This window comes from Tachyglossus aculeatus, chromosome 27 (genome assembly GCF_015852505.1).
Source record: "Tachyglossus aculeatus isolate mTacAcu1 chromosome 27, mTacAcu1.pri, whole genome shotgun sequence".
NCBI classification, from domain to species: domain Eukaryota; kingdom Metazoa; phylum Chordata; class Mammalia; order Monotremata; family Tachyglossidae; genus Tachyglossus; species Tachyglossus aculeatus.
The window spans coordinates 2,330,601-2,357,184 of record NC_052092.1 but is presented as its reverse complement, the minus strand read 5'-3'; the positions used below and the strand labels follow the sequence as shown (position 1 = coordinate 2,357,184).

The 26,584-nt window shown below is 51.6% G+C and overlaps 1 protein-coding gene across 1 annotated transcript in view; it reads left to right on the top strand.

The window, feature by feature from the left end:
- The window catches only part of CACNA1B (calcium voltage-gated channel subunit alpha1 B), a 203,806-nt gene that overhangs the window by 98,803 nt on the left and 78,419 nt on the right, over positions 1–26,584 (top strand). Inside the window, 10 exon segments of the mRNA XM_038767811.1 lie at positions 4,064–4,120; positions 5,261–5,317; positions 6,362–6,451; positions 8,892–9,101; positions 15,614–15,726; positions 16,153–16,265; positions 20,626–20,757; positions 21,589–21,661; positions 22,682–22,799; positions 26,183–26,250. Of these exon segments, the coding sequence (XP_038623739.1) occupies positions 4,064–4,120; positions 5,261–5,317; positions 6,362–6,451; positions 8,892–9,101; positions 15,614–15,726; positions 16,153–16,265; positions 20,626–20,757; positions 21,589–21,661; positions 22,682–22,799; positions 26,183–26,250 (1,031 nt within the window).

The following is a 26,584-nucleotide window of genomic DNA, read 5'->3' as shown; positions in this document are numbered from 1 at the left end:
GTTCCATGAAAATAGACTGTTACGCGAAAGAGTGTAAATATAATGTACATAAGTGCAACGGGGGTGGTGTGAGTATCCCAACTGTTTAGGTGACGCAGAAATGCTGAAGAAACAGTTGGGGGGAAGAGGGAGAGAGAGAGACAGAGGAGGAGCGAGAGAAGGAGAGAAAAAGAGGGGGAGAGAGGAAGAGGAAAAGAGGGAGAGAGAGGAAGAGGGATGGGGAGAGAGAGGAAGAGGGAAAGGGGGAGAAAAAAAGGAGAAAGAGGAAGAGGGAAAGATGGGGAGAGAAAGAGGCAGAGAGAGGAGGACAGGAAGAGACACAGAGACTCAGAAAGATAGAAGGAGGGAAAGACAGGCAGAGAAAGAGACAGAAAGTGGGAGAGAGAGAAAGGGGAGAAAGAGGCAGAGAAAGAGGGAGAGAGATAAAATGGAAAAGAAAGAGGAAGAGGGAAAGACAGGGAGAGAAAGGCAGGGAGAGGAGGAGAGGAAGAGGGAAAGATAGAAAGGGAGAGTCAGAAAGACAGAGAGAGAGGCAGAGAGAAAGTGGGAGAGAGACAGGGAGAAAGAGAAAGAAAGGGGGAGAGAGAAAGAAGTGGCAAAAGAGGGGGAGAGAGAAAAAGGAGAAGAAAGAAGAGGGAAAGATGGAGGGAGTGAGAGAGAGAAAGAGGCAGAGAGAAATAGGGAGAGACACAGAGATTCAGAAAAATAGAAAGAGGGACAGTCAGAGAAAGACACAGAGGCATAGAGAGCAGGAGACAAAGTGGGAGAGAAAGAGAGAAAGAAGGGGGAGAGAGGAAGGGAGGAAAGAGAGAGACCCAGAGAGACAGCGGGAGAGAAGAGGGCGAGAGAAGGAAGGGGAGAAAGGGGGAGAGACAAAATGAGACAGAGGGAGAGAAACAAGAAGGGAGACAGAGACAAAGGCAAAGAGGGGGACTAAGACTGTGAGCCCCCTGTGGGACAACCTGATCACCTTGTAACCTCCCCAGCGCTTAGAACAGTGCTTTGCACGTAGTAGGTGCTTAACAAATGCCATTATAATAATTATTATTATTAAGACTGGACGTCCATCTGTGGCATGGACAGCTGTGGCTGCAGCAACATGCGCCCGTCCTCCTTCCTATCACCTCTGCCCACCTGGCACCAGTCAGTTGAGTCAGAAGGACCTGGGTTCTAACCTCTTGTCTGCTGTGTGACCTTGGGCAAGTCTCTTCTCTTCTGTGTGCCTCATTTCCCTCATCTGTAAAATGGGGATAAAGACTGTGAGCCCCTTGTGGGACAGGAACTGTGTCCAACCTGATTAGCCTGCATCTATCCCAGCGCCCGCCACATAGTAAGTGCTTAACAAATACCAGAAAAAAGAAGAGGAGCGCAGACCCGGATCCCTCCCTCCCTCCCCTTGTTGATCCTGAACCAGCTGAGATGGGCAGCAGAACTGAGAGGCTCATCGGAGGCAGGGAAAATGTCAACCGACTCTGTTGTATTGTACAATCCCAGTAATCCTTGGAAAACCCCCTCGGATGGGATTTTCAGCTTGGATGGGATTTCCAGAGATCCGGTCCTTGAGGTTCTGCTGGCTGTATCTGTGAGAGCAAGTTGGAGAGTGGTTGGGGAAGTCCAGCTAAGGGGAACTTCAAGGGACTCTGCTCTTTGGAGGAATTAGCCTTGAGCTAAGAAAAATTATCTCTCGGCCGCAGCCTCTGTCTCTTGATGGTCTCAGTGTTTCAGAAGGGGGCAGGGGGCTGGAAAGAAAGAGCGACCATGCCTAAGCCTCTCCCCGGAAGCTTTTAAAATATCTCCCTTAGCTGGGAACGATGCACATTATCAAAAACCCTTCTCTGTGGAGGCTTAGATCGCAGGGAAAAATCCTCCTTTTTTACTTCATTCCTTTAGAGTTGGCCGAGTGGAAAATGCACAGATCTGGGAGCCTGAGGGCTTGGGTTCTAATCCCAGCTCTGCCACTTGCCTGCGAGTGACCTTGGGCAAGTCACTTCACTTCTCTAGGCCTCATTTTTCTCATGGGAATTCAATTCTTTGTTTTTGCTTCTGCTTAGACCGCGGGCCCCTTGTGGGACGGGGATTGTGTCTGACATGATTAACTTGTGTCTAGTGCTCAGGACAGCTCTTGACACACTGCAATAATAATAATAATAATGGTATTTGTTAAGCACTTACTATGTGCAGAGCACTCTTCTAAGCGCTGGGGGGATACAAGGTGATCAGGTTGTCCCGCAGGGGGCTCACAGTCTTAATCCCCATTTTGCAGATGAGGTAACTGAGGCACAGAGAAGTTAAGTGATTGTAAGTGCTTAACAAATACTACGAGTATTATTATTATTATTATTGTTATGGTTCTGATCATCTGGACAGATTGGGTGTGCCATGTTCTTTCTCCAATCTTGCCTTGCTTTTCTTCTAAAATATGAAGAAACAGTCAGAGGGGATGAGTTTTTAACTTTGTCTCAAAGCCTGCCGATCCCACCGGTTCAATGCTAAGAAGGGACACGCAGGTTACTGTAGAGTGAGAGGCATTTGGAGGGGAATTAATTAGTTCGGTATTATTGAGAATACCGAATTAAGAGAAGCGGCATGGATCAGTGGAAAGAGCACGGGCTTTGGAGTCAGAGGCCACGGGTTCAAATCCCGGCCCTGCCCAATTGCCAGCTGTGTGACTTTGGGCAAGTCACTTAAGTTCTCTGTGCCTCAGTTACCTCATCTGTAGAATGAGAATTAAGATTGTGAGTCCCCCGTGAGACAACCTTATCGCCTTGTAACCTCCCCAGCGTTTTGAACAGTGCTTTGCTTATAGTAAGCGCTTAATAAATGCCATTATTATTATTATGATTGTATTTGTTAAGCGCTCACTATGCGTCAAGCACTAGTCTAAGCCTTGTGCAAAGTTGATGCAGCAGGGAGGGAGAGTAGGGTGGGGAGGTGAGAGGATTAATCAGGGAAGACTTATTGGAGGAAATAACATTCTGGAAGATCTTTGAAGAAGGGGAGAGTGGTGACCTCAGCACTCCTGCTTCATGTGGGAAGAAGAGGTGGAGGGGAAATACTGAGCCGAAATCACCTGGCTGTTGCAAGCACCTCTGTGTTTCCCCCCCTGCAATAAAATAGAGCAATTTCTGGCTGAAAAATGCTCCTGATCCCCTCTTTCCCCCATTCCCTGGCCTCAGCTCGGCCATGCTCCGTCTCATTTAGTTCTCTGAAAGCTTGTTACATCTAGATCAATTACCTCATCTGTAAAACGGGGATTGACTGTGACCCCCCGCCGTGGGACAACCTGATCACCTTGTAACCTCCCCAGTGCTTAGAACAGTGCTTTGCACATAGTAAGCGCTTAATAAATGCCATCATCATCATACGAAGAGGGAAGGGAGTTCCCCTCTGGAGGGAGGACGTGATCAAGGAGTCGATCGTGAGAGAGATGAGAGATAAAGCGAGTAGGTTGGCGTTAGAGGAGCAAATTGTGTTGGCCCGGTGGTAGCGAGAGCCTCGGCCTGGGTGTCTGCCATTTGTCTGCTGCTTGACCTTGGGTAAGCCACTGAACTTCTCTGGGCCCCAGCCCTCACCTGGGAAATAGGGATTAAACCCTCTTCCTACTGGATTAGACTACAAGCCTCATGTGGGACAGGGACGATGTCCTACCTGATGATCTTGTGTCCACCCCAGCGCTTAGTACGGGGTTTGGCACGAAGTAAGCACTTAACAAATGCTACCACGTTTGCGGGAGGAGGGGGTGGTGGACAGCGTTTAAGGCAGTTGAGAGGTCGACGAAGGTTAAGATGGAGTCGAGGCTGTCGGGTTTGGCAGGAAGGAGATCCTCGGTGGTTTCCATGGAGCGGAGGGGGCGGAAACCAGGGTTTTCCGGAGAGACCTCCGTGCTGGCAGAGCTTGGGCCCAGACTGGGGCCCGGGTGGCAGGTTGGCCAGTCCAGCGCTCTGCACACAGTAAGCGCTCAATAAACACCATTGATGGATTGAAGGATTGATGGATGGATTCAAGTACCGGGGGCTGGAACGTGCTTGTTTTTGACTCCGGGTATGGCGGTTTCTTCTTCCAGAGGAAGTCATGCTGGCCGAGGAGGACAAGAATGCAGAGGAGAAGTCCCCGTTGGACGGTAGGTGGTTTTCTCTCCTTCTGCTCTTCCCAATCGGCCCTCGGGGCCCAGAGGGATCGGGGGGCACGCCCTGTCTCTGCATGCCCCGTCACGCTTGGGCCGGATGTCGAGCACGCCCAGGGGACCGTCCCCACCGTCCAATGTCCGGGGGGGTGGGGGGGAGGATTCCGACTTCCCACCTTAGGGAAAAAGGGGTCCATTCCTTTGGAGTTTCTTCCAAAAGCTGGGGCTCAACACCCCCATCCCCCTCACCCCCAGTGGCTCTAAGCGGTGGGGAGCGAGACTGCGCTGGTTTGAAGCAGTAAGACATGACTGGGTGTGGTGATCCTGTCTAGTGGGAAGACCAGGTGGGTAGGGGTATCCCCCACATCTCCCCAGCCCCGGGGACTGGGGCCCTGACTTGTGCCAGCATATGCGGTGGAGGACCATTCTCATTATATGTTGCCAATTTGTACTTCCCAAGCGCTTAGTACAGTGCTCTGCACATAGTAAGTGCTCAATAAATATGATTGATTGATTGATTCAATGGTATTTATTGAGCGCTTACTGTGTGCAGAGCACTGAATTAAGCGCGGGAGAGAACAATACAACAATAAACAGACACAGTCCCTGCTCACAACGATCTTAGAGTCTAGAGTTGGGGGAGACAGACATGAATAGAAAGAAATAAATGACAGAGAGGAACCTAAGTGGTGCGGGGCTGGGAAGGGGGATGAAGGAAGGGAGCGAGTCAGAGGGACGCAGAAGGGTGTGAGAGAAGAGGAAAGGGGGGCTTAGTCAGGCCTCTTGGAGGAGATGGGCCTGCGATGAGGCTTTGAAGGGTGGGGGGCGAGTAACTGTTCTCCCCGCAAGCCAGCCAGCAAGGGTTTCATTCATTCAGTCGTCTTTATTGTGCACTTACTGTGTGCAGAGCACTGGACTGAGCACTTGGGAGAGGACAATAGAACAATAAACAGGCACATTCCCTGCCCACGACGAGCTTTCAGTCTAGAGGTCGAGCCGGGCCCTTCCGCAGCAGCTCAGTGACCACCTCCCCTCTCCCCTCTCTGACCGTCCTTCCCCCGGCCCCCCACCCCTCCCACCCACCCCGTCTCCCCCCGCCATCCGGTCTCTGTTTTCTCTCGTCCCCTCGGCCGTCAGGGAGGGCCACGTCTGCGGCGGACACGGGCGGCGGTGCCGGCGGAGGCAGCTGCAACAGTGAGTGGCTTCGACGGGTCCGCAGGGAGGCCCGGTCCCCACCCGGCTCGGTCCCCCCGGGAGGAGGGGGCTGAGAAGCGGGGGGTGACCCCTGCCCCTGCCGGCGGCGACCCTCCCCCCGCCCAGAAGTCGGCCCTCCGCCTGGCTCCGGGGAAGCCCAACCGGGCCCATCTTCTCAACTCGGCCACCTGGGCTACTCGGCCTTGCGTCGCACGGACCGTGAGGCCGCCGCTGGGCCCGGGGTGGCCGGCTTCCCATCGTCGGGGGGCAGGGATGGGCCGGGCCCCCCCCGAATGTCCCTGTGGGGGCCGTGGGGAGTTCAGGGGGCTCCCGCCCCCTCTGCTAGACAGTGCTCATCACCACACCGTGACGTGTCTTACTGCTGTGTTCAGGAGGCGCTCCGGCCTCTCCGGATTGTCTCTGGGACCGCCCCCCGCGCCCCCAAGGGAGGCCTGCTCCAGGTGCTGCCAACCAACTCCCCTCCCCCAGCTCCCCAACCCCAAGGCTCGAAATTGGTTCATCGATCTCCAGGGCACCCGCCTCTGCTCTAAATCGGGTGCTCCCAGAGGCCTCCATGAAGGCCTCATTTCTCACTGCTCTGGGGATCCCGGGCCCTCTCTCCAAGCTCCGGAGAGCAGACAAACCATCTTCCAATCCGTAGCCCCCACCCTCCCGCTCCCACATCCCCACCCCCCCTCCCAGTGATGAACTGTTTGTGTGTCCCCCCCCCCCAACACACACACATACACACACACTCCACTCCTGCATGAAGGTGGGCAAGGGAGCAGCCTGGTAGCATGCAGAGTCCCCTGTGAGCTCTACCCGGGGGAGAGAAAATAGGAGAAGCAGAGACAGAGAGATGAGAGAGAGAGATAGGGAAAGGAGGGGAAGAGAGAAAGAGACAGGGAAAAGGGGGAGAGAGAGGAAGGGAGAAAGGGAAAGTGAGTGAGAGGGAAAGAGAGAGAGAAGGAGAGCAAGAAGAAGGCAAAATCTACCGTGGCGGGCTCACTGGACTGCGTTTCTTTCTCTGTTTCTCCCCTGCAGTGCTGAAAAGAGCCACCATAAAGAAGAGTAAAAACGATCTGATCCATGCGGAAGAGGGGGAAGACCATTTCACTGATATCTGCTCTGTGGGTGAGTGCAGCTTTCCCCCTCCCCGCCCCCAGCCTCCCCTCAGTCACCTCATCCGGCAAATGGGGATGAAGACCGTGAGCCCCACGGGGGACAACCCGATCGCCTCGTAGCTACCCCGGCGCTTAGAACAGTGCTTGGCACAGAGTAAGCGCTTAACAAAAACCGTCATTATTAGTATTATGAATAAATCTAATAAATCTAAGAGTCTACTTTCCCGTAAAGCCAGGAAGGGTGGATTTAAGGACCCACAGAGTGAAGAATGCAGAGAAAGAGTTTTTCTGGCCCCCTTGCCCCTACCTGGGAGAACAAGAAGAAGAAAGAGAAGAAAAAAGGCATTTTTGAACGCCTCTGGAGTTCTCAATAGTTTAGAATACTTCTCCAGTCCTCTAGACTGTCAGCTCGTTGCGGGCAGGGAACGTGTCTACCAACTCTGTTGTGTTGGCCTCTCCAAACGCTCAGTACAGCACCCAGTCCAGGAAGCGCTCATAAATACGATCGATTGCCAAGCACTTTGCTGCACTTTGCTGTGTTTCACCCTCCCCTGCTTCTCAAGGCCTCCGCCTTGTGAAACTAAAACTCCAACCCTTCCCCAGGCTCATGTGATCACGCCCAGTGTTCTCCCAGCATCCACATGTCTGCTGTGTGACCTTGGGCGAGTCACTTAACTTCTCTGCGCCTCAGTGACCTCATCTGTAAAATGGGGATTAAGACTGTGAGCCCCACGTGGGACAACTTGATCACCTTGTATCCCCCCAGCGCTTAGAACAGTGCTCTGCACATAGTAAGCGCTTAATAAATGCCATTATTATTATTATTATTATTATCCACGGGAGCAAATTATTTTGCAAAACAACAGGCAAAGCTAAAGCCTCTGAGACTCGAAAAATTCACTTGTAATCCTTATGCAACCCTTCTCCATCGCCTTTCAAAGAGCTAAGGGCCCTGGGGGCCGGAGGGACTGTGTGTGTGTGTGTGTGTGTGTGTGTGTGTGTGTGTGTGTGTGGTGCATATTTGTGGATTGGTGGGAGTATGGGGGTGGTTGTCAGGCGTGTGTGCATGCGTATGTGTGTGCGCGTGTATTTGTGTGTGTGTTTGTGTGTGTGTTTGGGGTGATGTGTCAAACGCTGGGGTCGATAAAGTAATAATAGAGAAGCAGTGTGGCTCAGTGGAAAGAGCCCGGCCTTTGGAGTCAGAGGTCATGGGTTCAAATCCCAGCCCCGCCACTTGTCAGCTGTGTGCCTTTGGGCGAGTCACTTCACTTCTCTGGGCCTCAGTTCCCTCATCTGTAAAATGGGGATGAAGCCTGTGAGCCCCCTGGGGGACAACCTCATCACCTTGTAACCTGTATATATGTATATATGTTTGTACGTATTTATCACTCTATTTTATTTGTACATATTTATTCTAATTATTTTATTTTGTTAATGTGTTTTGTTTTGTTCTCTGTCTCCTCCTTCTAGACTGTGAGCCCACTGTTGGGTAGGGACCGTCTCTATATGTTGCCAACTTGTACTTCCCAAGCGCTTAGTACAGTGCTCTGCACACTGTAAGCGCTCAATAAATACGATTGATTGATTGATTGATGGGTTCAAATCCCGGCTCCGCCACTTTGGTCAAGTCACTTCACTCCTCTGTGACCTCAGTTACCTCATCTGCAAAATGGGGATGACCGCTGTGAGCCCCATGGGGGGACATGGAATCTGTCCACCTTGATTTTCTGTCATCTACCCCAGTGCTTAGTATAGTGCCTGGCGCCTAACAAATACCATTAAAAAACAAAAAGTAACCTCCCGAAGGGGATCGTGGGACCAACATCCTCAGCGAGATCTTTGCCCACAAATCCCCAGTCCTTGCCCCCACCTCCCTGTGGGATTATCAGTCAATCAGTGGTATTTATTATTTATTGAGCTCTTCCTGTGTGCAGAGCACTGTACTAAGCACTTGGGGGAGTCATTCATTCATTCATTCAATTGTATTTATTGAGCACTTACTGTGTGCAGGGCACTGTACTAAGCGCTTGGGAAGTACAAGTTGGCAACATATAGAGACGGTCCCTACCCAACAGCGGGCTCACAGTCTAGAAGGGGGGAGACAGACAACAAAACAAAACATATTAACAAAATAAAATAAACTCAGCATGGCAGAATTGGTAGACGTGCTTCCTGCCCTCCGTCAGTCAGACAATCGTATTTATTGAACGCTTACCTTGTGCAGAGCACTCTATTAAACGCATGGGAGAATACGGTACAACAATAAAAAGACACAGTCCCTGCCCACAGCGAGCTTCCAGTCAAGCAGGATGACCCAGACCCCAAGAGCTTATCCACATCGCAGTCCTCCAAGCCCCCATTTCTGTTTCGAGTCGAGCTGGGGGAAGGTCAAGGGAGTCGGGGGGCTCGAACCGGAGGGCATCGGGTTCTCTCGGCCCTTCCGTGTCCAGGTTCTCCGTTCGCCCGGGCCAGCCTGAAGAGCGGGAAGAACGACAGCTCCTCTTACTTCCGGAGGAAAGAGAAGATGTTCCGCTTCTTCATCCGCCGCATGGTGAAAGCCCAGACCTTCTACTGGATCGTCCTGTGCGTCGTCGCCTTGAACACGCTGTGCGTGGCCATGGTGCACTACAACCAGCCCCAGAGACTCACCAACGCCTTATGTACGTACGGCCCAGCCGCTCCTGGTCTTTCCCGCCTCCCGCGCCCCGAATGACCAGCCAAATCCCCTCCTCTGCCTTAACCCGCGGGCGTTCCCCCGTCCCTGCCCTCTCCGTCTCCGAGTCGGTCCAAATCATTTAGCGAGCCCTCACCGGGTGCGGAGCACTGGGCTGAGGACAGCGCTACAGGATGGGGAAGCACGCGGTCCCTGCCCTTGACGCTCTTGGCTTCTCCCTTCATTCCCAGGAGTTTAGATGGATTGTCTGGGAATTGTCTACGAACCCCCCGCTGCTCACGGCCCTTCAGAACTGCAGTCTTCTTCCCACATATCCCGGGGACTAACATTCCCTGGGAAAGTAGACATTTTGATTCCCCAAGTTCTGATTATTAATAATAATAATTGCGGTATTAAGCACATCATACATGTCAGGCACTGTACTGAGCGCTGGGGTGGATGCAAAGAAATTGGGTTGGACAGTCCCTGTCCCACAAAGGGCTCACAGATTTAATAATAATAATGATTTTGGTATTTGTTAAGCGCTTAGTACGTACAAAGCACTGTTCTAAGCGCTGGGGAGGATACAAGGTGATCAGGTTATCCCATGTAAGGCTCACAATCTTAATCCCCATTTTCCAGATGAGGTAACTGAGGCCCAGAGAATAATAATAATAATAATAATAGTAATGATGGTATTTGTTAAGCGCTTACTATGTGCAAAGCACTGTTCTAAGCGCTGGGGGGATACAGGGTGATCAGGTTATCCCACGGGGGGCTCACCATCTTCATCCCCATTTTACAGATGAGGTAACTGAGGCGCGGAGAAGTGAAGTGACTTGCCCAAAGTCACACAGCTGGCAAGCGGTGCAGCCAGGATTTGAACCCACGACCTCTGACTTCAAAGCCCGGACTCTTTCCACTGAGCCACGCTGCTCCCCCCAACTTAATCCCCATTTTGCAGATGAGGGCACAGAGAAGCAAAGTGACTTGCCCGCGGTCACAAAGCAGATGAGCAGCAGAGCCGGAATTAGAACCCAGGTCCTTCGGACTCCCAAGCCCGTGCTCCATCCACTAGGCCAGAAGGCCTGTTCAAATCCAGAATAATCCAGCCCAATCAATCAATCAATTGACCTTTGGTATTTATTGAGCAGTTATTGTGTGCAGAGCACTGTCCTAAGGGCTTGGGAGAGGACAATGCAATAGAGTCCTATGGTATCGCAGTCTTGCCCTAAAGATGCCGGTCAAGGCCCAACTCAATCAATCAATCAGTCAATCATATTTATTGAGCACTTACTGTGTGCAGAGCACTGTACTAAGCGCTTGGGAAGTACAAGTTGGCAACATATAGAGACAGGAGGTTGAAGCCTGCTATAAATAATAAATAATATAATGGTATTTGGTAAGCGCTTACTATGCGCCAAGCACCGTTCTAAGCGCTGGGGTAGATACAAGGTAATCAGGTTGTCCCACGTGGGGCTCCCAGTCTTCATCCCCATTTTGCAGAGGAGCTAAGTGAGGCATTGAGAAGTCAAGTGACTTGCCCAAGGACGCACAGCAGACAGGTGGTGGAGCCGGGATTAGAACCCACAGCCTCCGACTCCCAAGCCCAGGTTCTTTCCACTAAGCCACGCTGCGTCCCGTCTTGCTGTGGGGAAGATAAAGGGTTGCCTTCATCTTGACTGGAACTTCAATCTATCACTCAGTGGCATTTATTGAGCACTTACAGTGCGCTGAGCACTGGACTAAGCGCTCAGGAGAGGACAGTACAGCAGAATTAGGGGAACAGTGTGGCTCAGTGGAAGGAGCCCGGGCTTTGGGCTAAGAGGTCATGGGTTCAAATACCGGCTCTGCCACTTGTCAGCTGTGTGACTTTAGGCAAGTCACTTCACTTCTCTGGGCCTCAGTTCCCTCATCTGTAAAATGGGGATGAAGACTGTAAGCCCCACGTGGGACAACCTGATCACCTTGTACCCTCCCCAGTGCTTAGAACAGTGCTTTGCACATAGTAAGCGCTTAATAAATGCCATCAAAAAAAAAATTACAAAGTCTTCCCACCTAGACTGTAAACTCCATGTGAGCAAGGAAAAGAGCCCGGGCTTTGGAGTCAGAGATCATGGGTTCAAATCCCGGCTCTGCCGATTGTCAGCTGTGTGACTTTGGGCAAGTCACTTCACTTCTCTGTGCCTCAGTTGCCTCATCTGTAAAATGGGAACTAAGACTGTGAGCTCCCCCGTGGGGCAACCTGATTACCTTGTAACCTCCCCAGCGCTTGGATCAGTGCTTTGCACATAGTAAGTGCTTAATAAATGCCATCATTATTATTATCTACCAACTCTTGTTGTACTGAAATCTCCTTCCTGCTCAGATAGTGAGCCCCACACAGCACTTGATGATCTTGTGTCTACTCCGGCGCTTAGGACAGCGCTTGGCACTTAGTAAGCGCTTAACAAATACCACAACTATTAGCAGGACGGCTCCGGCTCGCGGCCAAGCCCTATTGACATTTATTAGAAAAACGGGTGTTCGAGGGGGATGAGGAGCCAGCGCTGCACAAAACACTTCCCCTCCAGGCTTCGTCACCCGCCTCGGTGGGGGCTTCACTGGGAAACGAAATGGAAAAAAGAACAGAGAGGGACCTCATCCTTCCGTGCTCTCTGTTGGATTTAAATAGTGGAAATAATAGGCTGTCATGGCAGGGAAATTAGAAATCATAAATTTAGAACTTCTTCTGGCATCGGAGCTGGGGCGACGGAAATTTCTCAGCCGGGAGGCTTGTCGGCGGAAGGCTCCGAAGTCTGTTTCGGAGTTCGCTTGGGCCTGGGTGAGTTTCTGAGACAGAGACAAGTGACCCAGAGGCAGGAGTTGGAGATGTGGGGGTGCGGGGGGGGGGGCGATATAGGGGTAATAAGAATAATTTTGGTATTTGTTAAGTGCTTACTGTGTACTAGTAAGCAAGAGAAGAGAAGCAGCATGGCTCAGTGGAAAGAGCCCGGGCTTTGGAGTCAGAGGTCATGGGTTCAAACCCCGGCTCCGCCAATTGTCAGCTGGGTGACTTTGGGCAAGTTACTCTGTGCCTCAGTTCTCTCATCTGTAAAATGGGGATGCAAACCGTGAGCCCCCCGTGGGACCACCTGATCACCTTGTACCCTCCCGAGCGCTCAGAACAGTGCTTTGCACATAGTAAGCACTTAATAAATGCCATCATCATCATTATTATTATTACTAAGCACTGGGATGGGTACAACCAAATCAGGTTGGACATATCTATTCTATTTATTTTCTTTTGTTAGTACGTTTGGTTTTGGTCTCTGTCTCCCCCTTTTAGACTGTGAGCCCACTGTTGGGTAGGGACTGTCTCTATAGGTTGCCAATTTGTACTTCCCAAGCGCTTAGTCCAGTGCTCTGCACACAGTAAGCGCTCAATAAATACGATTGATGATGATGATGTGGGGCGCAAAGTCTTGATCCCCATTTTACAGATGAGGAAACTGAGGCACAGGGAAGTGAAGGGGCTCACCCAAGGCCGCACAGCAGACAGGTGGCGGAGTTGGGGACTAGAACCCGTGACCTTCTGACTCCCGGGCTCTGCTTGGGGACCCGGGGCTGAAAACCGAAGGGGTCCCCGCTCACGAGCCGGCCGATCGGTCGACGGGCGGGCAAATTGGCTGAGACGGAAATATAAAACTCCCTTCAGTTAATCAAGCATTTATCAATCAGTGAGAAGCAGCACGGCCTAGTGGAAAGAGCCCGGGCCTGGGAGTTGGGGGAATAGCACTGTTACCCCGGGGGTCCCAGGGCTGCCCCCTGAGTAGAGGCAACAGGGGGATGCAGGAGAGGACACAAGATGGCAGAAGAAGGGGCAGGATTGTGGGAGAGGGGACAAAAATCAATCAATCAATCGTATTTATTGAGCGCTTACTGTGTGCAGAGCACTGTTCTAAGCGCTTGGGAAGTACAAGTCGGCAACCTATAGAGACGGTCCCTACCCAACAGCAGACTAACAGCCTAGAAGGGGGAGACAGACCACAAAACAAAACATATTAACAAAATAAAATAAGTAGAATAAATATGCACAAGTAAAATAAATGGATAGAGGAATAATAAATAGAGGAATAATAATAATAATATTCCACAGTGAGAGGCTGCTGACTATCTCGTCGGGACACAGATGATCGAAAGGAGTCAGGCCTGGGCTTGGCCCGCGGCACAGATCTGAAATGAAATTAGATTGTTTGCAGCAAACTTTCCCCCCACCTTGGAATTGCATTAGGAAATGCTTCCGTTTCAAGTGGATTAAATTACCTCCCAGGACTGAATACCAGGAGGTCCCCAAAGCAGAACGGCATTTTCAATTATAAGAACGGAGATAGGGACAAAGGGGACTGTCCCCCCAAGTTAGCGTTCCGTCACACGCCTTGGATTTTCACCCCCTTGCCCGTTCTTAGGAAGCGGAGCCAGGGAGTCGGAGGACCTGGGTTCTAATCCTGCCCCTGCCGACTGCTTGCTGTGTGATCTTGGCCCAGTCACTTAACTACTCTGGGTCTCGATTCTCCAGTTCTCCCAGTTGGTTACGGATGGGGAATCTGGCTACTGATTCTGTTGTACTCTCCCAAGCATTTGGGCGTGGAAAGAGCCCACGCCTGGGAGTCAGAGGACCTGGGTTCGTTCATTCATTCATTCAGTCGTATTTATTGAGCGCTTATTGTGTGCAGAGCACTGTACATCATTAACAAAATAAAGAGAAAGTACAAAATACAAAATAGAAAGCGCTTGAGAAAGTACAATACAGCAATAGACAGAGACCGTCCCTGCCCACAATGAGCTCTTAATCCCAGCTCTGCCCCTTGTCTGCTGGGTGGCCTTGGGAAAGTCACTTCACTTCTCTGGGCTTCAGTTCCCTCTTCTGTGAAAGGGGGATTAAGACTTGGGGGTGGTCAATAAATAAATAAATAAAGGGGGATCAATAAATACAATTGAATGAATGAATGACTGTGAGTCCCATGTAGGACAGGGGCTGTGTCCAACCTGATTAGCTTTCATCAGCCTGACTGGTGTATAGTAAGCACTTAACAAATACCACTTAGAGTTATAAAAAACCAGAACCATGGAAGTGAGTCTTCAGCAAGTGTAGACCCACCTCAGGAGCAATTGGGACCAGTGATAGGAAGGGTTAAGAACGTGGGCAGTTCTGAACTGGTTTGAAGTGGAGATTAATGTAGGAGTCAATCAGTCAATCAATCATATTTATTGAGCGCTTACTGTGTGCAGAGCACTGGACTAAGCGCTTGGGAAGTACAAGTCGGCAACATATAGAGACAGTCCCTACCCAACAGTGGGCTCACAGTCTAAAAGGGGGAGAAAAGGAGTCGACTTAGAGGAAGTTAAGGCCAGACTTAGGGGCTTCAGTGTAGAAAGCACGAGGAAAATAAAGTTGCCTCAAAACCGCTTCTCGTACAGGGCCACTGAGCGAATCAGAATTCATTCCTCTCCTCCTCCCCATCCTCCCCGCCCTACCTCCTTCCCCTCCCCACAGCACCTGTATATATGTTTGTACAGATTTATTACTCTGTTTATTTTACTTGTACATATTTACCAGTCTATTTATTTTGTTAATGATGTGCATTTAGCTTTATTTCTATTTATTCTGATGACTTGACACCTGTCCACATGTTTTGTTGTCTGTCTCCCCCTTTTAGACTGTGAGCCCACTGTTTGGTAGGGACTGTCTCTATATGTTGCCAACTTGTACTTCCCAAGCGCTTAGTACAGCGCTCTGCACACAGTAAGCGCTCAATAAATACGATTGATGTTGATGATGATGGGTAGGGACCGTCTCTATATGTTGCCAACTTGTACTTCCCAAGGGCTTAGTCCAGTGCTCCGCACACAGTAAGCGCTCAATAAATATGATTGAATGAATCAAATCCCCTTCTTGAGAGGTGGGGGAGTAGGTTCAACCCTATGGATTTTAAAGTTCTCTGGTCATATTAATCGAGCGCTTACTGTGTGCGGAGCCCTGCACTAAGTGTTTGGGAGAGTGCGATACAACGATATAGCAGACGCATTCTCTGCCCATAGTGAGCTTCCAATCAATCAATCAGTCAATCGTATTTATTGAGCGCTTACTGTGTGCAGAGCACTGTACTAAGTGCTTGGGAAGTACAAGTTGGCAACAGGCTAGAGGGAGTGTGTCTGATCGCCACCCTTTCCCTGAGGTGAGGCTATGCACAGGAGAGCTGTGTTGGATCCCTTTATGTTGAGTTGCACTGTCGAGCTGATACTGGAGTCATCATCATCATCATCAATCGTATTTATTGAGCGCTTACTATGTACAGAACACTGTACTAAGCGCTTGGGAAGTACAAATTGGCTTGGGAAGTACAAATTGAGTCGTTGAGTCAAGTGTTGTGGAATGCGTAAAACCCTGAGTGGATTTTGCGTCGTCCCGCTGCAGGAAGTATTTGACAGGGGGATGGGATCTGTGCACCAATCCGGCCAATCCTCTTCTTCCCCTAGATTTTGCCGAATTTGTTTTCCTGGGGCTCTTCCTCACCGAGATGTCCCTGAAGATGTACGGACTGGGGCCTCGAAATTACTTCCATTCATCCTTCAACTGCTTTGATTTCGGGGTGAGTGACCCCGCACAGAACGGCGGGATGAGGCAGGAGGAAGCGGGGTGGAAGGGGCCCGTTTCAGCCGGGCACCGACCCCTGGCAGAGACAGGAGGCGGGCTCTACCCCCCACCCAGTGCCCGCCATGAGGAGGTGGGGTGAGGAGACGGGGGCTGGAGTCGGCCCATACCGGTCCCCCTCGTCCCAGCCCGCCCTGGATCCAGCCACACTCGCGGAGCTGGGTTGCATTTCAGTTAACTCACCCGCTCTGGATTGTAACTCCCCCTCTAGACTGTAAGCTCGCTGAGAGCAGGGAACGTGTCTGTGTATTGTTTTATCGTCCAGTGCTCTGCACACGGGAAGCGCTCAATAAATGCGATGGAATGAACGAACGAACGACGCGATCCCCCTCATCGCCCGGGTGACAATTCCCTGTCTGTGCAGGTCATCGTCGGGAGCATCTTTGAAGTCATCTGGGCGGTGGTGAAGCCGGGAACATCCTTCGGCATCAGCGTGCTGAGGGCTCTGCGCCTGCTCAGGATCTTCAAAGTCACCAAGTAAGGGCCTTCTGCTCCCTCCGCCCTTTTCTTTTTTCGATTTTTTGTTTCTAACTGGTATTTGTTAAGCACCAAAGGTCCTGGGGCACCCCGTGTTCCCCAAGTCCGCGTGTCCCCGTGTGCCTGGACAAACTTGTGCCTGGGGGAGCCGATCGGCTTGCTGATCTCGACGTGCCCAGGGGCGCCCGGTTTTCCCACCGAGACGCGTCCATCCAGTGTGCCCGGTGTGCCTGTCATCATCATCATCATCAATCGTATTTATTGAGCGCTTACTATGTGCAGAGCACTGTACTAAGCGCTTGGGAAGTACAAATTGGCAACATGTAGAGACAGTCCCTACCCAACAGTGGACTCACAGTCTAAAAGGGGGAGACAGAGAACAAAACCAAACATACTAACAAAATAAAATAAATAGAATAGATATGTACAAGTAAAATAAATAAATAAATAAATAGAGTAATAAATATGTACAAACATATATACATATATACAGGTGTGTCTGGTGTACTCTGTCGTGTCTGGTGTACTCTGGGTGTTCTCTCGGTTCCGGCCTTCCAGAGTACAAGCTGCCTCGGCTGCTCTTTTGGGTTTTTGGCTCTCAGGCCCCAGCTGGTGAGCTCGTTTTGAGCAGGGAATGTCTCTGTTTGTTGGTCTATTTTCCTCTCCCAAGCGCTTAATACAGTGCTTTGCATACAGAAAGCACCCAACAAATGCGATTGAATGAATGAAAGGAGTCAAACTGGACACTTCCTCCAACCCCTTCCCCAGGGCTTCCTTTCAGGGGGGTGATAATAACAATAATAATTAATAATTGTGGTATTTAAGTGCTTATTATATGCCAGGCACTGTACTAAGCGCTGGTGTGAATATAAGGAAATCGGGTTGGACACAGTCCCTGTCCCATGTGGGGCTTACAGTCTTAATCCCCATTTTACAGATGAGATATCTGAGGCCCAGAGAATTTGATGGCATTTGTTAAGCGCTTACTATGTGCAAAGCACTGGGCAGGTTACAAGGTGATCACGTTGTCCCATGGCGGGGCTCACAGTCTTAATCCCCATTTGACAGGTGAGGGGACTGAGGCCCAGAGAAGTGAAGTGAGTTGCCCAAAGTCACACAGCTGACAATCGGCGGAGTCGGGATTTGAACCCATGAGCTCCGACTCCAAAGCCGAAGTGAAGTGACTTGCCCAGGGCCACATAGCAGACAAGTGGCAGAGCCGGAATTAGAACCCATGGCCTTCTGGGCCCAGGCTGTATCCATCATCATCATCAATCGTATTTATTGAGCACTTACTATGTGCAGAGCACTGTACTAAGCGCTTGGGAAGTACAAATTGGCAACATATAGAGACAGTCCCTACCCAACAGTGGGCGACACCGCACTGCCTCCCTCAGCCCGTGCCCAGTGAGCCCACTGTTGGGTAGGGACTGTCTCTATATGTTGCCAACTTGTACTTCCCAAGCACTTAGTACGGTGCTCTACACACAGTAAGTGCTCAATAATGATGGTGATGATGACCGCGGCGGGCACCTTCTCCCCAGCCGTACCCGGCTACCACCTCCGGTGCCCCTCGGGCATCTCTTGTCTTCCCCCACGTTCCTGATGGGGCTCCTCCCTCGACTTTAGACTCCCTCCCACCCTCCTCCACATCCCCCAAATGGAAGTTAAGCCAAGCCGGAGACCAGCCCCGGCCCTCCTCCCCGACAGCTTTCAAGTAGGGGCAGCGGGCACCTCCTCCGAGCCACCCACCTCTCTTGGCATCACCATCTTCCTTCCCCCGGGGATGAGGAAGCCAGGGGACTCCTCTCCCCTCTCCACCCTGCCAACGGGTGCAGCGGCCTGCCCCTCTCTCCTCATTCCCCACCCTCATCTGCCTGCAGCCTCTCCAAGGGCGGCTTGCATCTTTTCATTCATTCATTCAGTCGTATTTATCGAGCGCTCACTGTGTGCAGAGCATCGTCCTAAGCTCTTGGGAAGTCCAAGCCGGCGACATCTAGAGACGGTCCCTACCCAACAGCGGGCTCACAGTCTCGAAGGGGGAGACAGGCAAGAGAACCAAACATATTAACAAAATAAAATAAATAGAATAAATATGGACAAATAAAATAAATAGAGTAATAAATGCGTACAAACATATATACATATGTACAGGTGCTGTAGGGAGGGGAAGGAGGTAAGGCTTCACCGTCCCCATCGCCCGGCCCCCCAAGCCCCGTGTGCCCTGGGGGCCTTTGGCCCTGTCATCATCATCATCATCAATCGTATTTATTGTCTGCTGACCCTCCCACCTGCCCTCCAAGGGAACAGACTGGGCTCCCAGACTGAGCCCCCTTTTTCCTCTCCTCCTCCCCATCCCCCCCGCCCTACCTCCTTCCCCTCCCCACAGCACCTGTATAGATGTCTGTACAGATTTATACTCTATTTTACTTGCACGTATTTACTATTCTATTTATTTTGTTAATGATGTGCATCTAGCTTTAATTCTTTTTGTTCTGACGACACCCGTCCACATGTTTTGGTTTGTTCTCTGTCTCCCCCTTCTAGACTGTGAGCCCGTTGTTGGGTAGGGACCGTCTCTCTATGTTGCCGACTTGTACGTCCCAAGTGCTTAGTACAGTGCTCTCCACACAGGAAGCGCTCAGTAAATATGATTGAATGAATGAATGAATGAACTTGTACTTCCCAAGCGCTTAGTCCAGTGCTCTCCACACAGGAAGTGCTCAATAAATACGATTGAATGAATGAATGAACTTGTACTTCCCAAGCGCTTAGTACAGTGCTCTCCACACAGGAAGCGCTCAGTAAATACGATTGAATGAATAAATGAAGTGCTTAGTACAGTGCTCTCCACACAGGAAGCGCTCAATAAATGCGATTGAATGAATGAATGAGTGAACTTGTACTTCCCAAGGGCTTAGTACAGTGCTCTCCACACAGGAAGCGCTCAATAAATGTGATTGAATAAATGAATGAATGAACTTGTACTTCCCAAGTGCTTAGCACAGTGCTCTCCACACAGGAAGCGCTCAATAAATCCGATTGAATGAATGAATGAATGAGTCAGAGGATGTGAGTTCGAATCCCGGCCCCACCGCGTGTCCCCTGTGAGACCTTGGGGAAGTCCTGTCCCTGTAGACGTAGTGCAATAATAACATTAGATTGTGAATTTAAAATCAGAAGCTTAACTCTTCTCGTCGGTCGACCGAGAGAGAAATAAGACCTGCTAATCCTTAACTTTTCTGGGCCTCGGTTACTTCATCTGGAGAATGGGGATTAAGACTGGAAGCCCCCCCAGGTCATGGGACCAAATTGTCTCGTATCTACCCCGGCACTTAGAACAGTGCCTAGCACAGAGTACCCGCTTAAATAGCCGAAAAAGGGGAACAAGTGTTGGACTGGGGGTTTTGTTCCACCGTTTCCCCGCCTTCAATCGGCTCTCTAACTCCCGACTTCCCAACTTCCCGACTTCCCGACTCCAACTTCCGAATGAAGAGCGGAAGGGAAAGCATAAGAGGAGTCTCTTCAAAGGCTTCCTGGGAGCTCAGATCTAAGGATCTGTCAGCTTCCTGTCGCCTCCAAGTTCCTCTCCTGATGAAAAGCGGGCAGGCCAAGCAAAGCGCTTAGTCCAGTGCTCTGCACACAGTAAGCGCTCAATAAATACGATTGATTGATTGATTCAGAGGCACCCAAAGCTGCTCGCCTTCCGCCAATCTCTTCTCTCTGAGCGCTCCCCGGATGGGCCTCCCCGTTTCCTTTAATTATGTTTCTTTGCTCCCCAGTTAGCAGCGTGGCTCAAGGGAAAGAGCCCGGGCTTTGGAGTCGGAGGCCATGGGTTCAAATCCCGGCTCTGCCTATTAATAATAATAATAATGATGATGTTGGTATTTGTTAAGCTCTTACTATGTGCAAAGCACTGTTCTAAGCACTGGGGGGAACACAAGGAGATGAGGTGTGACTTGCCCAAGGTCACACAGCAGATGTGGGGGAGGCGGGATTAGAATCCATGACCTCTGACTCCCAAGCCCGCGCTCTCTCCACTGAGCCACATTGCCAATTGAGCGTTTCAGGGCCCGGCCCCGACCGGAAGCTGTATATATGTATATATGTTCGTACGTATTTATTACTCTATTTATTTATTTTACTTGTACACATCTATTCTATTTATTTTATTTTGTTAGTATGTTTGGTTTTGTTCTCCGTCTCCCCCTTTTAAACTGTGAGCCCGCTGTTGGGTAGGGACCGTCTCTAGATGTTGCCAACTTGGACTTCCCAAGCGCTTAGTCCAGTGCTCTGCACACAGTAAGCGCTCAATAAATACGATTGATTGATTGATGGACCGGTTTGCCCCGTGACCTAGGTACTGGAACTCCCTGAGGAACTTGGTGGTCTCCCTGCTGAACTCCATGAAGTCCATCATCAGCTTGCTGTTCCTGCTCTTCCTCTTCATCGTGGTGTTCGCCCTGCTGGGGATGCAGCTGTTTGGGGGGCAGTAAGTTTGGGGGTTTGGGAGGGGGGATCCCGGAGGAGGGAGCAAGAGCTGGAATTCCCCCTCGCCGACTCCGGGGTGGGGGGGTCCCGGCTCTCAGCAGCCTGAATCAATCCACCGATCGACGACACTCTGCACTGCCAGCTCTAGACTGGAAGCTCGTTGTGGGCAGGGAACGGAGCCTACCAGCTCTGTCACATTGGACTCTTCCAAGGGCTTAGCCCAGTGCTCTGCACACGGCAAGCGCTCACTAAATAGCATTGATGATGATTTACTGGGCGCTTACTGTGTGCAGATGTACTATATGTTGCCAACTTGTACTTCTCAAGTGCTTAGTCCAGTGCTCTGCACACAGTAAGCGCTCAATAAATACGAATGAATGAATGAATGAATGCAGAGCACTGGACTAAGCGCTTAGACTCTGAGCCCACTGTTGGGTAGAGACTGTCTCTATATGTTGCCAACTTGTACTTCCCAAGCGCTTAGTCCAGTGCTCTGCACACAGTAAGCGCTCAATAAATACGATTGATTGATTAATTGACTGGGAGAGTCCGTTGCGTTTGGCAGGCTCGATTCCTGCCTTTATGGAGCCAGGAAGCCTGCAGGGGACAGCAGGTCGGAGAGCTGTCGAGCCAGGTTGGGCTGATCAATCAATCAGTGGTATTTACTGAGCACTTACTGGGTGCAGAGCACTGTACTAAGCGCCTGGGAGAGTCCAATCCAACAGAATTAGCGACGTTCCGGTCTAGAGGGTCCCCGAGGCCCCACCTGTAGCATGAAGGTCTTCAGCTCTCGGCCTCTATCAGACCTCCGGCGCCTTCCTGCTCCCTCCAGGTTTAACTTTCAAGACGAAACCCCGACCACCAACTTCGATACCTTCCCCGCGGCCATCCTGACCGTCTTTCAGGTAAGGCCTCCGCCATCACCCCCTGGGTAGGGGGACTCCAGGTGCCAGGGAAGGGGAAGGGGCAGCCTGAGCTTGTCAGAGGGAAACGCGGCGGGTGGGCAGCCCGGACCGCTCCTTTGGCCCCCGGCTCGGGCCTTGGCAAGCGGATTCAATCCCGCGTCGGCCCAGCCGGTATGAAGCGCCACGCTCAGCTTGGGGGGCATCCGGAGGGGAGACGGCCACTAGCCCACCGTCATGGGTGTGACGGGCTTTGTGGCCGCATCGGGCTTAGTCCTGGGTTCAAATTCCACTGGCTCTTCTGTTCTCTTGTAGCTGGGCACTCCTCCTTGGGCCCGATGGCTCCTCTCCTGGGAGGGCCGCCCTTTAGCCATGATGAAGGTCCCCGGAACATTGATTGACGCAAGCGTCTTCTGAACTGCGATTCACTTCCTGCACCAGTGCTGCTTCTACCAATCAATCAATCAGTCCTGTTGACTGAGCACGCATTGAGTGCAGAGCACTGTACTGCACGCTTGGGAGAGTTGTATTGGACACATTCTCTGCCCACACCGAGCTTATAGTCTAAAGGACAAGCTAACAGCCTCCTATCAATTGAATTTACTATCATACTGATTATCTTCCAGACTGTCAGCTCATGGTGGGCAGGGAATGTGTCCGGTTATTCATTCATTCATTCAATCGTATTTATTGAGTGCTTACAGTGTACAGAGCACTGTACGAAGCACTTGAGAAGTACAAGTTGGCAACATATAGAGACGGTCCCTACCCAACAGCGAGCTCACAGTCTAGAAGTGCTCAGTAAATACCATTGATTGATTGATTGATTGATTGAGAGTTTACTGCGTGCAGAGAAGTTCCGTACTGGCTGAATTTGAATCGATCCAGTCCTGTCCTGAGGGACTCTGGGCCGGTTCCACTGCTCTGCCTTGGCAGCAGCTTCTCTGGGGGCCTCTGGGTGGTCGGTCCGGGGAGCGTGGGGCTCTGGGCTGAGGCACTGGGTGGCATTCCCCCCTCCGGCAGATCCTGACGGGGGAAGATTGGAACGCGGTGATGTATCACGGGATTGAATCCCAAGGCGGAGTCAGCAAGGGCATGTTCTCCTGCATTTACTTCATCGTCCTGACGCTGTTCGGAAACTGTATCCTTTCCTGGGCCAGGGAGCAGAGCGGTTAGCGCCGGGGAGAGGGATCACCCACCTGGGCAGGCCGCCTCTGGCCCCGTCCTGTTTCCTGTCCCATGGGGGGCTTCCTCCATTGGGGAAGGGGGCTCTGAAGGGGTTGGAAGGAGGCTCAATCCATTAGTCAGTGCCCCGGGAACGGGGAGGAGAGATGGAGAGGAGCGTCTGCATCCGCCCTGGCGACGGCCTCCCCGCCGGTCAGTCGCTCGTATTTATTGAGTGCTAGAGCACTGTGCTAAGCGCTTGGGAGAGGACAGTAGGACAATAGAAGAGACACATTCTCTGCCCACGACGAGCTTACAGTCTGGAGGGTCACCACTGCCGACACCGAATGCCTTGTAGTTTGGGGAGGGCGGCGAGCTGACCCTCTCTAGGAAACGCAGGCAGATGGGATGGCTGGTTCCATTCCCAAAGGGTAGAGGCAGGGATGGTCAGTCAGGTAGCCCTTCTTGGTTTTATTTCTTTCTATCACTGTTCGTCTCCCCCCTCTAGACTGTAAGCTCATTCTGGGTAGCGGATATGTCTGTTATAGTGTTATGCCGTCCTCTCCCAAGCTCTTAGTACAGTGCTCTGCACATAGTAAGCGCTCACTAAATACCCTTGATTGATTGATTGATTGATTGGATTGGCTCAGGCCAGGGGTGGTAGAAGAGGTCCTGGCAGGGGGAAACAATAATAATGACAAGTATGCTTTTATTAAGCACTTACTATGTGCCCAGCACTGTACAAAACTCCGGGGCAGGTACTAGATAATCAGGGCAGAAACGGTCCCTGTCCCTCACGGGGCTCAGAATTTAAGTGGGAGAGAGAACAGGTGTTTCATCTCCATTTTACAGATAAGGGAACTGAGGCCCAGTGGAGTGACTTGCCCCAAGTCCCACAGCAGGCAAGGGGCGTTGGTGGGATTAGAACCCAGGCCCCCTGAATCCCAGGCCCCAGCTCTACCCACTAAGCCAAAGTCAATCCCCGAAAGTGGGACAGCCCCGGCAGCCGAACACGAGGGGGAAATCTGTTTCGTGCCAGAAGAAACACGCTCCCTTTCGGACATCTGAGAGGCCGGGATCAAACGGTCTTTGAAAGGAGATATTATTAATCCCCTCGCTCGGTCCATCTAAAAGTCAGAGAGACCCAGAGAGACAAAGCTTCTGAGGAAAAGGACAGTCTGACCAGGCCCTTGCCTCAGCCGGAGTCCTGAGTCTCGCCCAGCCTGCGAAAGAGGCGGTCCTTGTTGAGCCAGAAAAGGAGGAAAGGTGGTTTAAGGACAGGCCTACCCGGGGGCAGGGGGATGGAGGTGATGAACTCTCGTCAGCCTGTTGTGCAGAGCCCTCCCTCCCCCTACCAGGATTTTTTTGTTCCTATGATCCTCTGGGGGTGGACCACCAGCCTGAACGGCACCCACCAGTGAAGTGAGGAAATCTCACTTTAAGCCAGCAACCATCAGTCAATCAATGGTGTTTATTGAACGATAAGAGCACTGGACTAAACGCTTGGGAGAAGGCGGCAGAAGGCTAGTGGTTCAGTCATTGTCAAAGGGGGTTATGGTCCTTCCCCAGAAATTGGCTTCATAGATAGAGCGAAGGCCTGGGATTCAAAAGGACCTGGCTTCTAATCCCAGCTCTGCTACTTGTCTGCCGTGTGTGACTTTGGGCAAGTCACATTACTTCTCTGCGCCTCAGTTACCTTGGCAGCAAAATGGGGATGAAGACTGTGAGTCCCTTGTGGGGACAGGAACTATGTCCACCCCAATTGGCTTGTGTCCTCTCTAGTGCTTAGTACAGCCTCTGGCACATTGTAAGAGCTTAATGTGCCATTATTATTATTATTATTAGGGTCCTAGAGGTGGGAAGGGGGCACGGTTAACATTTCAGGACCACCCACCCTGAGGTGGGACATAGAAGCCACCGTACACTGAGAAGAGGCTAGAGGGCCTTAGGCAGCAGAATCTCTAGCCCCTCCGAATCGACCCTCGCCCGCTACTGTTTCTGACTGAAAATGGATCTTCCTCTCCGGCCCCGCCACACCACAAAATGGCCCCCGGGATTCCAGTGAGCCCCGGTCCGATTCCGCCTCTCGCTTCAGGGTTGGTGGGAGGGGGGAGAGTACCTGGAAGGGAAAGCCTTCCATTAAAGCCGACCCACTCCTCCCTCCGGGAGCCGTGAGGGTCTCAGCCTGGAGGGCGGAAAAGGCTCTTTCATCCTGGCTCTGGTCCCGGCCTTTCCTTGGGACCAGAGGGGAAGCCGAAGGAACGGGAGCCGCCAGAAAGATCTGTGAAGGAACTTCTGAAGGCGGGAAATGGGCCCTGCCCAACAGGAGCCACCGGAAGAGATCTGAGGCCGGCTTTCAAACGTTTGGCTGGGACCCGTTCCGGCCACGCTCAAAATGGAGCGGTGGGTGGCCGCGGGCGGACGGGCGGTGGAATTAGCCTAATGAGCCGTCCGGGGTCGGGAGAGCGGCGTAAAGCCCCCGCAGAGGAGGGAGATCGCCCGTCGTCGTCGTTGCTGCCTTCTGATCTTCCAGGGATATCGGGGAACAGCCACGGATCCCCTGAGGACAAGCGGGAGGGGCCGGGCCGGATTTACAGCCGGCAGAGTTGGAGTTAGACATCGGGAAGTTTTTCTAGGGTGAGAGGTTCTGGGGGGTTTTAGTGGTGTTTGTTAAGCTCTTACTAGGTGCCAAGCACTGTAATGAGCGTGAGGTAGATGCAAGACAATCAAGTTGGGCACAGTCCCGGCTCTCCCACTGGTTTGCTGGGTGACTTTGGACAAATCACTTCACTCCTCTGTGCCTCAGTTCCCTCATCTCTAAAATGGGGATTAAGACTGTGAGCCCCATGGGAGACGGGGACTGTGCTCAACCTGATTACGTCGTATCTACCCTGGCGCTTAGAACATCACTTGGCGTGTAGTAAGTGCTTAACAAATACCATAACAATAATATATTATTAATAAGTTATTATTATTGTAACAGTCCCTGTCCCCCAAGGAGCTCATAGTCTTAATCCCCATTTTACAGATGAAATCACTGAGGCCCCGGAAAGTGAAGTGACTTGCCCGAGGTCCCACAGCAGACAGGTGGCAGAGAGGCGATTAAGAACTCAGGTCCTCTGACTCCCAGCCTCTTTCCACTAGGCCACACTGCTTCGCAGTTTTCACTGGAAGGAAGCGGGCACCTCGGAGCTAGCTCGCTCTCCGGGACGGTGACGAGACAGTCGTTTTGCAGGAAGCAGGATGGACTAGTTGATCTCGGAAAAAACCAGGTCACGGAACCTGGATGAAATAATCCTGGGGGGTACGTGGGCCTTTCTCCAGCCCGGGGCAATCGTTCCTTAGCTGCGGCCCGAACAGACACCCTCCTGAATGTCTTCTTGGCCATTGCCGTGGACAATCTGGCCAACGCCCAGGAGCTGACCAAGGTGAGGTGAACCAAGGACAGTTTGGAGGGGGTGGGGTGGCGGGGAGGGAGGGGAGAGAAGACTCCCCCTCCCGCAGCTGGGGCCACTCCTCAGCCCTTTTGGGTTTTTAAGGTATTTGTGAAACCGCTTACTATGTACCAGGCACTGTACTAAGCACTGGGGTGGATGCAAGCAATCGAACTGGACACAGTCCCTGCCCACATAGGGCTCACAGTCTTCATCCCCACCTTAAAGATGAGGGAAGTAAGGCCCAGAGAAGTGAAGTGACTTGCCCAAGGTCACACAACAGCAGACAAGTGGCGGAGCCGGGATGGGAGGAGAAGAGAGGGGAGGA